The 14,003-nt window shown below is 34.4% G+C and overlaps 1 protein-coding gene across 1 annotated transcript in view; it reads left to right on the top strand.

Moving 5' to 3' along the window:
* Positions 1-401: 401 nt before the first annotated feature.
* LOC108375245 (peroxisomal N(1)-acetyl-spermine/spermidine oxidase) overlaps positions 402-14,003 on the top strand; it is a 28,740-nt gene continuing 15,138 nt past the window's right edge. Inside the window, exons 1-4 of the mRNA XM_017631350.1 lie at positions 402-839; positions 12,113-12,518; positions 12,586-13,417; positions 13,480-13,600. Of these exons, the coding sequence (XP_017486839.1) occupies positions 585-839; positions 12,113-12,518; positions 12,586-13,417; positions 13,480-13,600 (1,614 nt within the window). The 5' untranslated portion in view covers positions 402-584. The remainder of the gene's footprint in view (positions 840-12,112; positions 12,519-12,585; positions 13,418-13,479; positions 13,601-14,003) is intronic.

The raw sequence follows: 14,003 nt of genomic DNA, 5'->3' as shown, positions 1-14,003 counted from the left end.
AAAACAAACACAAGTTATACAAACAAAACAGGATTTACGATTAACACATGTATGTATGTTGGCCTAAATGCGAGTATATTTGAATATGACGTCGGCATCACACTAAAAAACAAAATTTTTAATTCAAATTAAAAAATTTAGGTATTACCAACAATAGTTCGATAGTCCTACTAAACTATCGATATTTTTGATAGTATAAGAAAAAACTATCAATGAGTATTGATAGTCTAAAAAAAATTGAAACTATCGATATTATCGATAGTGCCATTGATGGTTTGACAACTCTATCATGCATTTTGTTATTGTCGTACCGATATCACCTTATTGAATACGCCTAGCAGTCAGCTGACGAGTAGAGGGCGAAGACAAGAAAGAATAATAAGAAAATGTGGATATTTTGACGTTTGAGTTGTCATCCAATAAGCATTCAAATTAGATCGATAAAAATCGCAGAAAATTGCGAATGTGACTCCGGTTGGAGAAAAAATCCAAAACTTAGGAAACTAAACAGCTATTGTTCATAGATGTGCTAAAAAGAAGTGTGTGTTTTGGAAATTGGTGGGTCATAGTGTAATTTGTGGAAAATGGGTGAAACTGCACCTACTCCTTCGCCAATTACCGAAGAGGCAGAAAGTACGAGTGCTTCCATAAGCAGCGAGGCAACTACGAAGCAACAACAGCTGCCTTTGAAGGTGAAGGTGCTCATCATTGGTGCAGGCATGGCAGGACTTTCGGCAGCAAATCATTTTATCCATAATGGCTGTAATGACTTTCTTATTCTGGAAGCGCGTAGCCGGATCGGTGGACGAATTATTTCAATACCTCTCCGTTCCCAAAGAGTAAGTTGTTCATTTTCGTGACTATGAAGCAAAGATGGAAGTCAAAAGAAAAGTTATTTATGGAGTAGGAAGAATTATTTAAGCAATTATGTAAGCCGAAAAAAGAGCATAGTATGAACAATTTTTGTTGTAGAAAATAATTAGCAATCAAGTTATTGAATTGAAATTTGCTATTCATTAGTTCGTAATTACGATAAAAATTCTGTTTCAGTGTTGTCGTTTTAGCAGCATACACACCCCCAAAGAGTTTTTGCGGAATGATGTTTGAGTGGCAGTCCTGGGTCAGATTTATGTACATACATAAGTCTGGGTCGTTCCGGTTACGTAGACCCGACTGCCGCGGGAACGTTGCTTTCCGTGTTTCATGCTCCATTTCGAACAGCTATTATTAGGCTCAAACCAATCTGTCTCCTAGTATGAACCAAATAGATAATTATAATGTAGCTATTTACATATGTAGCAAGATATAAATAATTCTAAATATTTTGTATTGGTATTACACTCTTGGTATGTACCTAAATATTGAAATTTCAGAAGAATATAAAATAGAGTATTCGTTATTAAAATATATTAATAAAGAAAATACTATAAATAAATAAATGGCTATAGGTCACAGGGGTATGTACGAATCGGTAAGTTCGCATACGTGTTTTTTGATTGCGATGTTACAAGAATACAAGATTTGGCTGAATATACAGAAACCTTCGTTATGCAAATGTAATTATTAATTGTCAGTGTTAGCATAGAAGCCAAAAAATCTCTTCCTCAATATCACTTCTTTTAACCAGATATAAACAAAACTGTCGAGTCTGTTTCGTAGCCACATTTGGTATAGGCCCACATTATCAACATATGTATGTACTTAAGCAAAACAGGTGCGCTTTAAAGTACATACATACATACCGATGCATGTAATGAGCAAGTATATATGTACATACATAGCGCGATCACCATCACCTTGAATTTTTCATTTCCGATAGCGATTCGGTCTATTTTATTAAAACAATACAAAAGTACAAAATAAAATAAACGCACAACAGTAATCAATTTTGAGTTACATATCGTTACCTTAATATGCATGATGTTAATATGTATAGAAAGTCCCCAACTAATTTTTGTTTTTCGAAATTCAGCTCTCCGCAAAAGTCGGAAGATTACTCACTAAAGAAACATGATTCCATAGTTATTATTGAATCATAAGTAATTATGCTTATTAAAGTAAACGTTGCCTCGCAAAGCTGTTACCGTGGGCATCTTTAAACGTAAATTTTTAATACAGTTCACAAAACAATTTAAAAATAATTATTAGTTAACTTCCGAAAATCACAATTAACAGTTTTTTAATTTTTAATTGCTACCACTACAATTAATCAAGTGTTATTGTTATTTTCCACTACAATTAACAATTAATTAATTAATTGTTAATTGTTTTTCTCCACAAATACAACTAACCAACTGTTAATTTTAATTGTTAATTGCACTGGATTACAAATTTAAATTTTGAAAATCTAATTAATTATTTTTGTATGGATACGTTTTCGAGATATTTGCAATTCACCGTTACTCAGCTTAAAAAAAAGAGTGGTTCCTTGTTATCAAGTATAACTTAAGAACCAATTAAATAATCGTAATGCGAGGTACAGTAAATGAAATTCTCTATAAACCTTATATACATCACTTTTCGATAGCCCTGATAGTTTCTCAGAAATTAATTAATCATTCCAGATTTTTTGTTTTTTTTATGGAAAAATGCAAACTTTAACCGGGAAAAAAGTAAAAAAATAACAGTTTCTGTGTAAATATTTTGGACTTTTGTTAAAGTTTGTTCCTTTGGAAAAAAATTAAGCTAAGTGTTTGAGTCGGAAACAAGAGGCGTTAGAAATGATTAATTAATTTTTCAGAAACTATCAGGGCTATCGAAAAGTGATGTATATACGGTTTTTGGGGAATTTTATTTTCTTTCTTTTCCCGTATCTCGTATTACGATTATTCAATTGGTTTGTAAGATATACGTGATTAAGTGAAACCACTATTTTTTAAAGCTGAATAACGGTAAACTGCAAATATCTCGAAAAGTTATCCATGAAAAAAAATATCTCGATTTTCGGAATTCTACTTGGGAATTGGATAGTGGCATCTGGAGAACATTTTTGCTGTAAACCAGTGCTGTCCTTATAATTAAAATTTGCCCAACACTGATGTACATATGCATATACATATATACATACGGGGAAACCGCAAACATTTGACCTACTAAATCGGGGATGCTCTATCTTTTGCTGGTATTGTTAACTTCCGGTTTCGTCCGGAAGTGGGTTAAACTGACCGGAAGTTAATTTTTCAAATTAGATATACTTACTTTTTTACTACAGATTCGGATTCTTAGGATAAAAATATGTAACTTTTCTCGGAAGTGTCCTTTTCAACCTCTAAATGACCTTTGAACTTCAGCTCGTCCTGGACTTCTTAAATCAGTGAAAATATTTTTATTCGAAAACGAAAAAACAGGAATTACCAAGTCGAGGATGCTCTATCTTTTGGTTGTATTACCGATTTCCGGTTTCCACCGGAATTGGGTTAAGCTGACCGGACATCAATTTTTTAATGGGATATACATATTTCTGTTACAGATTTGGATTCTGCGCATAAAAATACATACTCGTAGTGGGTTTCCACTTTTGTGTTTTATAAAATTTGCTTTCGGATTTAAACAACAACAGCTGGGATCTCGCGGGCTCGTGTAGGACAAACCTATTAATTATTCGAATAACGAATAAAATAATTTATCAATCATTCGAATAATTTTTCTTTAAATAAACAAAGTTATTTATTATTTACGAACAACGAGAAAAACATTCATTCACTTGTTATTCATCATTCGAATAAATTTTTGCCCAACTCTGTATACATCTACGCTTAAAGTGTAAAAAAACAATCATCGACAATTTCCGTTTCAAAACAAGTAATTTGGGTTTTATGGGCTACTATTCATAAGTTCACATAAAGATTGTCGCTTTAATTAGAGCTCCATATAATTTTTAAGCGCATATACATACGTATGCGTGTAAAAAACACGCCTATTATTATCGGTGTTAATGCTGGTTCCCAAGTAAACTTAATCTCTACTTTCTTGAAATTGTAACTGTAAATAGCAATGTGTGTGCAGGTTAAACTCGTACCTGAGCAGACTGGATGCGGATGTGCCCAATGAGTGCCCGGCATGCGGAGAAATGCCTCACGACCCGAGAAATCTCTTCGCATGCCCACTAAACCACATTCAACTGACGCCTCTGTCCTTATGGACGGATCGTATAGAGGCTGCACGCCTCCCGTCTCCCGTTGACAACGATTGAGGGACTGGTCGATATGGGCGGGGTTGTTGTAGCCGCAATAACAACGTGGGGCCAAAGGCGCTGAATGTTTGTTTGATGACTGGAGATACTTCGTCTTGACCTTGTTGACCACCAGACTCAATCGCTTTGCTTTCTTATCCAACTTGGAAAAGGCAGAATAGACTTCGCGGTTTTTGTTACCTATGATGTCGATGTCATAGCAACTGCACGCTCTTGTTAAAAATATTTCCTCGGCGGTTCAGTTCTAAATCTTTTATCCAACATCAGATTAAAGAAATCGCAATTCCGATAGAGCTGGTGGTATTGCTCAACGCCATTTTACCAGCCGTATTACACGTTTTGAAAAAATAGTAAAATTTTAGAATTAAATTTGGATAGTTGGGGTTGTGGCAGCAAGAAAAATCGAAAAAGTTTACTTTTCTGTGCACCCTAATGTACATATAAACATATGTATTTGCATACACACGAGATACGCCTCAATGCACTTATTGCACGTTCGCTTACAATATTATAAAAGAGAGATGGAGCAGAACCAAAAGCTAATTCTCATTGCATTGCATAATTAAAAGGCTAATCTTGCATACAACCAAACATACATATGTACCCACGTATTTGAGAATAAAAAAAAACAAATTTGCGCAGTAAATTCAAGTTATTACGATCACAAAATGGATGGGTGTTGTTTTTTTTTTAATTTAATTAGATAAATCGGCGTGATATCAACCTGATGTGATCAACCTACATTTGTGGATACATTGTGTAGCACATGAATATAATTATGCATGCAGCATAGTTTAAAAATGTACATACTATGTGTGAAAGCCGGTGGATCTGGCTTATGATTATCATGTCACCAGCACACGTTGAGCCAATCTACTATTTATTTAAAAATAAATTTAATAATATAAATTTAAAGGATATGATTCCACAAAAATATGTCCGACCTAATATACACNGATTATCATGTCACCAGCACACGTTGAGCCAATCTACTATTTAGTGCAAAATATATTACTTAGTGCGATACAGCTGGTATTGTATTGTAAATTTAAAGGATATGATTCCACAAAAATATGTCCGACCTAATATACACAATTGAAAAAAATTTTTAACACTACATATTGTTCAATTTTGGTTATTTTTCTTTTCTTATTTAATATTTATTTATGTTTTATAAAAGTTTACCTCATTTCACATATGTATAACTTAGCACAATTTACATCTATCTACATTTCAAAACTTGTACAAAAATTTGAAAAATCCATCAAATTTTCACCAAAATTTCAAACTCTTTACTTATTCAAAACTTTTAAATAAGTTTCAGGTTCAGTTTTAAAGTCCATTAAATTTTAATATGATAAAGTTAGTGTCCGACCGAAGGTTCGGCATTGCTTCGGTATTCGGATTATTCGGCTGATTTTTTTTCTTCAGCTTCGACCGAAAATGCCGAACGATTAGGCAATTCGCAAGGTATTGTATTTGTCGTGAAGCTACATTGTTTTACGCCAGTTTCTGAAATTTTGCTGTTGTTTCACTTCTCTACACTTTTAAAAATATCTTATGTTACAAAACCCAAAATTGCGTTTTGCTGTGACTTTATGGAAATACGAGCGCTGTTTGGAAGTTTTTCAACAGAAAAAAGTCAACTGCGATTTGAAAAAAAACTTAGCAGAAAAAAACAATAACGAAGAACATGGCGAACGATTCCACCAGTACATAGCCACTATGGATAAGTGGTATGGTAGGAAATCAAAGCTCCACGTGTAGGTACTTGTTGCTTATTGCTGGGCCTTGAAAAGCGATGATGACCAAAAAAATAAAAACGATATTTTTCATTCCAGAACGTGGGAAGTGTTAAGAGATAAAACACTGGTTAATGATGAATCTGGGATATTGCTTTTTTAATTTGGATTTGTCCATGAAATCACTTTCTTTTTAAAATAAATTCATAGATTGAGATTTTCGTATTTGCGGAAAAATAAGTGCATGCTATTGAAGAACTGGGGTTTTTTTTAATTTTTCACTCATTTCTATCAACTCATCGACATGAGGTAGAATCCATCAGACGAATTGGATTTTCATCAATGCGTGTTTTTTTCTTCGGAAAAAACTACGTCCAAATTCTATTTTTAATGCGGTCTCATACAATTTTCCGTATCCGGAAGCGAAAAGAAAACGGCTTCAATTTTCGGTAATTTACGTATCCAAAAATATTCAAAAAACAGCGCGGTTTTCGTATCCATAAACGAACAGAAAAGGGCTACAATTGTTATTTATTGTCGTATCCGGTAAACGTTCGAAACGTTATTTGAAAGCAATAATTGTCTTTTATTTATTCAAGCTGAACATTTGAATGTATGTATACATATCACAGTGTGATATTTCAACAATCTAGATGGATAAAATTATTTGTGGATATTTTTGGGGTATATTCAGGATGTTGTTTACCAAAATTTGCGGTTGCTGAAATTCGGAAAGCTATATTTTCCATCACCATGTGAAAAGTTGATTTATGAAAACGATTCTGGAGGCTACGAAATCGCAGAAATAGGAAAAGCAAAGTGCAGTAGACATTTGTTTAAGCCTACTGCGTAATGAGTATTTTTTTAAGAACAAGTATTGTAGTTTCGTTGTTTTACAGTCATTTTGTGACATTTCGACAATCTGGATAAAATTATTTCTTTACCTTTTTGGTCATTAGATAGACTAATTATAAATAAAAGGTGTAAAGGGACCTGATATTTAAGGCATAAAGTTTAATTTTAAAATTTTCTAAATTAGGTGAGAATCTATTTATATTTTGACAGTTACGACAAAGTAATAATAAGAATAAGATAAAGAACTTATTTTTTATTATACTTGTTTTGAACTCGTGAGGCAAAAATACCGAATATTTGCTTTCAATGAAAATAACACAGGGTCCAGGCCCGGCCGCAAGGCCAACCCCGCGATTTTTTGATACTTTGACCTCGTTTTTTTATCAGGAGCAGATGGAAACTTTGTGCTTACAGATTCGTAATCAGCAAAAAAAATATATTAAAAACAGTTTTAACATTTGCCGTACCAAAATTATTTTTATATTTTTGTTGGGCTGTGTTATCCATTAAAAAATTTGCAAAAATTCAGATTTCCGTGTTTTCTACAAAAATTTTTCTTTATGTGGTCTATAACACCCTTCGCTCCCCAATTTAGTTATAGTTTTGCAAAATAATTCAATGAATATCATCATGCATGTGCAGTAGACAGCGTCTTATTTTGCAACTTTGTCCTACAAAACAAGATTCCCACCAGAAAGGTCATTTGGCCATAAAAACGTGACCTGCGAAAAATTGTTTAAATCGCATTAGGAAAGACGTGCCTCAAAGACCCAAAAATTCAGCAAATTCATGGAATTTTTCGCAAGGCGGTCAATATTTTGCCTATAAGTCAGTGGGAAATATAATATATTTAAATGGCACTTTAAGGAAGTTTTGTCCTCCGATGGGACAGTTGTAGAAGTGAATTCAGAAGACACTAGTATTATTTAGGGCATGATAAAAATATAGTAAGGTAGAACCGCTGAGAGTCACTTTTAAAATTCTTGACGTTTCCAAACAATTTATTTTTAAATTTACTCACAAACTCACACACACATTTTCATTTTCAATCTCAAGCAACAACAATTTCGAACAATTTCAATTTTTTATTTTCACTTTTATATGATTTTAAAATGTTGGCAAACTTCAAAAAAAAAGCATGGCCGACAAATGGAGAGAACGGTTCTACCTTGCTATGTTTTTATCATGATTTAGGGTTTGAACGGGTCATAAATTTATCCGAGTGGAAAAAACTGCATACTCCGAACTTTGAATTGACACTCAAAATCTTGACTTAAGGTTTGCTGCCATCAAACAAACAAATTTTAACCGGTTTATCATAACAGTTGCATTTTTAGGCCACTAGTCCGATGATTTCAGTTCAAATATGTCGTGTGTTTACGCCAATTGTCACGTTAAGAGCGACGGACTTGGGCGAGCCTAGGATATTGGCCAAAAATTTTCACATTGCACACAGATATTTTTTAGAGCATAATGAACGATATTTTTTGCTATTACCAATCAAATTTCTTAAAAAGCGGATTTTCGGCCCACGCTACCCGACAACCCTCTAAACTCCGAGGAAAGTGGAGAAAATAAGCGTAGGCGTGTTATTAGTCCACTTAAAAAGATAGTCACTGAATCTGCACAGAAAAATCTCAGCCCTTAGATCTAATCAATCTTTCTTCTCCATGCCCTCACGCATTAGAGCCTCCGATATCTAAAGCCATATCCACTAGGTCCACGTCTAAAAATAATAACAACAATCAAACTGTTGATCTAACAGTGTTGCCATCGGCATCTAAAGCTGCCCTATCTAACATAGATCCTCCGAATAAGTCGGAATCCCGTATATCTGAAGTCACTACCAAAAAGTTGATTGTAATTCCTCCGAGAAGATCAATCTTTGTCTATATATTTGCTAAAAACACTTCTTCGGATCATATAAAGTCCTACGTATCGAGTAAGGTTAAAACTAAAGATGTATTTATTCGTAATTTTGATTTTAAATACGATCGCCATATTTCATCTTTTAAAATTGATATAGCTGCCGAAGATTTTGATTCACTACTAAATAATTCATTTTGGCAAACCGGGCCGTTTGTTCGCGAGTTTGAGTATAAACTTTATAAAAGTAATAACAACGTAGCTAAAGTTTCTAGTCTTAATACTGATTCAAAAAACTAACTCGCAAGTCTAATTTAAGTATTAACTATCAAAATGTTCAGAGGTTTGAATACCAAATTAACTGACTTATATTTAAAAGGTTTTGACTGCAATTATAATATTATTTCCTTAACCGAAATCTGGCTCAAACCTCATATTTTTAATTCCGACATTCTTCCAAATGAATATCAAATATACAGGAGCGACCGCGAGGGCAGAATCGACGGTGGTGTTCTTTTTTCGGTGCATTCGTCGATACCATCCGAGGAAGTTAGTGTTCCTGTCATTGAATGTACCGAATTTAAATGTATACGTGTACAGGCTGGTAAGAGTTATGTTTATTTAACTTTTTGCTACATTCCTCCTAATTCTGCCATATCAGTATATACACAGCTAGTTTCTTTACTTGAGTCCGTAAATGCCTTCCGACTCTATGATTGTTTTGGGTGATTTTAATTGCATGCGATTTAACTTGTTTATGAACATGTTTTGTTCTTAAACTGGTTTAAGCCCATTTAACATGTTTAGCTCGTCAACTTGAACGTAGTATTGCTCTCCGAAATTTGGTTACTGGCAAGTTACTGGATATTTTTCGCTGGAGAATACGAAAACACAACTACTAATATGTTAGGTGATAAAAATTAATAAAATATTTACTTAGTTCTCATAAATGCAGAAAAGGTTCTTTTAATGACGTTTCCTAATCAGAACATTTCTTTTGATTTTGGGGCAAATTTCAAATTCATTGGCGCGTATTCATAGTCCAGCCACTAAGTCGAAACTAATAAAGTTGCAACTTAAATTTAAGTACCAACTTAAAATTCACTTCTATTCATAGTCGCATTTCAGACTTCTACTAACTAGTTTTAACTTAGTTTTACGATATTGCAAAACGAGTTTGAAAATGTATCGATTTTTCTTTACGATATTTTGGAAAAATTACATTTTTATTAAATAATGTCAAGTTTGATCATCCGTTTATGTAATTTTTACTTTCATTGCATGTTTATGCAAAAGAATAAGGTATAAGTTTCTTGTTAATTGTGTGAAATAGTCAGAACTACCGAAATGATGTCGAGCCCTAACCGCCAAAATAACGTAAGCGACATTTTTTTTTCAAAATATTATTTTTGATGCAGAAATATTCCTAGGGCATCTAAATGTATTTCTGCATCAAAAGGAAAATGTTGAAAAAAATGGCGCTTACGTTATTTTGGCGGTTAGGGCTCGATGTGAAGTCGATGTTTATCGTNCTTCCGACTCTATGATTGTTTTGGGTGATTTTAATTGCATGCGATTTAACTTGTTTATGAACATGTTTTGTTCTTAAACTGGTTTAAGCCCATTTAACATGTTTAGCTCGTCAACTTGAACGTAGTATTGCTCTCCGAAATTTGGTTACTGGCAAGTTACTGGATATTTTTCGCTGGAGAATACGAAAACACAACTACTAATATGTTAGGTGATAAAAATTAATAAAATATTTACTTAGTTCTCATAAATGCAGAAAAGGTTCTTTTAATGACGTTTCCTAATCAGAACATTTCTTTTGATTTTGGGGCAAATTTCAAATTCATTGGCGCGTATTCATAGTCCAGCCACTAAGTCGAAACTAATAAAGTTGCAACTTAAATTTAAGTACCAACTTAAAATTCACTTCTATTCATAGTCGCATTTCAGACTTCTACTAACTAGTTTTAACTTAGTTTTACGATATTGCAAAACGAGTTTGAAAATGTATCGATTTTTCTTTACGATATTTTGGAAAAATTACATTTTTATTAAATAATGTCAAGTTTGATCATCCGTTTATGTAATTTTTACTTTCATTGCATGTTTATGCAAAAGAATAAGGTATAAGTTTCTTGTTAATTGTGTGAAATAGTCAGAACTACCGAAATGATGTCGAGCCCTAACCGCCAAAATAACGTAAGCGACATTTTTTTTTCAAAATATTATTTTTGATGCAGAAATATTCCTAGGGCATCTAAATGTATTTCTGCATCAAAAGGAAAATGTTGAAAAAAATGGCGCTTACGTTATTTTGGCGGTTAGGGCTCGATGTGAAGTCGATGTTTATCGTAAGCATGCTATGAAACATACAAACACATATCTAAATGTTATGCCATAATTTGCTTTAAAAGAACAAGTTTGAAATTGACTTATTATTTGAGCATTTATATATGTAAATCATTCCAATTATAAAATTGTGTTGTAGCCTTATACGAATTGTAATACGCATTTAATTTCATCTTCTGATTCAAATGGATCGCTGTTTGTAAATTTCAATTGGAGATCATTCAGTCAACTTAATTTTTACATATTTCGTCTTTCTCATTAATTTAGTAAAATACTTCATCCTAGTTACGAATTAATTGCATCTGCAGCCGAAACTAAATTTTAAGTTGGTACTTAGCCAGAAAAGTCGAAACTAGGGCGACTATGAATAGCTTTAGTTGTAACTTAGTATAGTTTCGACTTAGTTGTGAACTATATATGACTAAGAATATGCGCCATTCATTTTAGATATGCCAACTAGGGCTGGGGTTCTAGACTGATTTTTTGAATATCCGGATAGGCCGAATGTCTGATAAAAAATACGATTATTCGGATCCTGATATCCGGATTTTTGAATATAAAAATTACAAAATAACTTTGTGTGTTTTTTTTTTTTAATTTTTCAGCTTAATAGATTGAGTAATTTTAAGAACAATTCTAGGAATTCAAACTATTTAGAATATCCGGATAAACAAATGGACGTATATTAAGCGAATACCCGAAAAATATAAACGGATATTAACTGGATATCTGAATTTTATCCGCATACACAACTATCCGTTATTATACCTGGATATCGGAATAAACGGATAGTCCCAGCCCATGGTGAATTTATACCTGGTGAAGTAATAAGGTGTTTTATTGATTTGAAAATGTTCTTAAAAATTTGTCTAAGAAAGTCGAATTACAGAAAAAAATACTTCACCTGTTTATTGTGCCACGGCCTCAGTAAATTTCCATCTATTCCGATTGTTTTCTTTTTAAAGGTGTTTATTTCATTTCTTTTTAATTAATTTTAATGTATTCGCTTATGTCATTGAATAGGTTTTATATTATTTTATACTATTTATTACTTATTTGCAAATTATGCGAGCAATAAAAATGGTTTTACACTTTGTAGATCGAACTGGGTGCCAACTGGATTCACGGTGTTTTGGGTAATCCGATTTTCGAAATTGCCGTTCAGCATGGTCTAGTCAGTGTGGTTAATGTACCCAAACCGCATACAGTTATTGCCACAACCGAGGATGGACATCAGGTTCCTTTTAACATTCTTCAGGAGATCTACGAGGCATATGTATGCTTTTTGCGTCGTTGTGATGAGTACTTTATGTGTCAATATAGTCCACCTCCGGACATTAATAGTGTGGGAGAGCACATCAACTATGAAATTGAAATATTTTTAAGCTCAGTGAAAGACCCGAAAGAAAAACGCTTGAAACAATTGATTTTCAATTGTTTACTGAAGCGCGAAACGTGTATTACCGGTTGCACCAGCATGAACGAAGTGGATCTCTTGGAATTAGGTAAGTTCTGTGGTATGCGAATATAACTTGCTTATTAATTGCTTTTTGTTCATTTTGTACCCAATAGGAAGTTATACAGAATTGCAAGGTGGAAATATTGTACCGCCCCAGGGCTATAGTTCGATTTTGCGGCCACTTTCTGAGCCTATACCTAAAGAGGCAATAATCAGCAAATGTCCGGTAAAGAAAATACATTGGAAGCGGAAAAAGACGATTACTGGCCTGGAAACGGTCGACGAGAATTCGGAAGACGAAGACGATTCAGATGACACTGAAAAGACAGTTACTGAAGTGCCCACTGTCCGTGCAGTAACAGCGGCAGCAGCAGCAACAAAAACAACTACTAGTGCTCCAGTACGTGAAAAATCGACTGATTCTGATGACAACTGTGATTCGAGTGGCAATGTTATTGATGCTGCTGTACGAGTAGACTGTGAAGATGGGCGATGCTTCTACGCTGATCATGTGATATGTACCATACCGCTGGGTGTACTTAAATCAACATATAAAACCTTGTTTACGCCTGAGTTACCGCATTACAAGCAAGAAGCAATTGAAAATTTAATGTTTGGAACAGTCGATAAAATATTCCTGGAATATGATCGACCGTTTATGAATTCCTCCATTTCCGAAATAATGCTGTTATGGGATGATGACAAATATGATTTGCATCTATCGGATGAAGAACGCAGTTCAACCGAGTATTTGAGCAAAAATTGGTACAAAAAGATTTATTCCTTCGCTAAAGTATCTGAAACCCTACTTTTGGGTTGGGTTTCGGGCAGAGAGGCTGAATACATGGAAACGCTGACGCATGAAGAAGTCGCAGAAACATGCACGGAGATATTGCGGACATTTTTAAAGGATCCGTATGTACCGAAACCAAAGCTCTGCGTGTGGTATGGATGAACCCAATATTTGTTATGCAATATGCTCTTCATATTTATACGTCTTTCTATAGCACAAGCTGGAAGTCTCAACCATTCACCCGTGGCTCGTACACTTCAATTCCTATTGGTGCAACGCAGGAAGATATCGAGCTATTAGCGCAACCACTTTACGTGAATCCACAAGCACAGAAAGTAAGACAAATTTTCGGAGACTTTACTTTACTAATCAGGTTAGCCACTACAACCAGGGCTGCGAACCGCTCCAAAAATCGAGGCGGTTGTCCCGACCACTTAGAAAAACTTGAACCGGTACAAGAACCCGCTCATGAGTATCTCTGAACCGCGGTTTGGTTGTTGTTGTTGTTGTTGTAGCGGCTACAACAACCCCGCCCAGGACGGTTGGTATCTCAGTCGTTGTCGTCAAGTTCCACTAACGGCAACCCTAGGAAGCGTGCAGCTTCTGTGGGGTTTGTCCACAGGGACAAGGCCGTTAGGGTTGTCGGGTTTTCCGGGCATGCGAAGAGATGTTTCGAGTCATGTGGGGTCTCTCCGCATGCCGGACACTCATTCGGCACATCCTCATTCAACCTACTCA

Source organism: Rhagoletis zephyria, unplaced genomic scaffold (assembly GCF_001687245.7).
Source record: "Rhagoletis zephyria isolate East Lansing unplaced genomic scaffold, Rhagoletis_zephyria_1.1 Rzeph_scaffold_00092, whole genome shotgun sequence".
In the NCBI taxonomy this organism is placed as follows: Eukaryota; Metazoa; Arthropoda; class Insecta; order Diptera; family Tephritidae; genus Rhagoletis; species Rhagoletis zephyria.
Note: the sequence above shows the minus strand (reverse complement) of the source record. Positions and strands in the feature narration are given on the sequence as shown.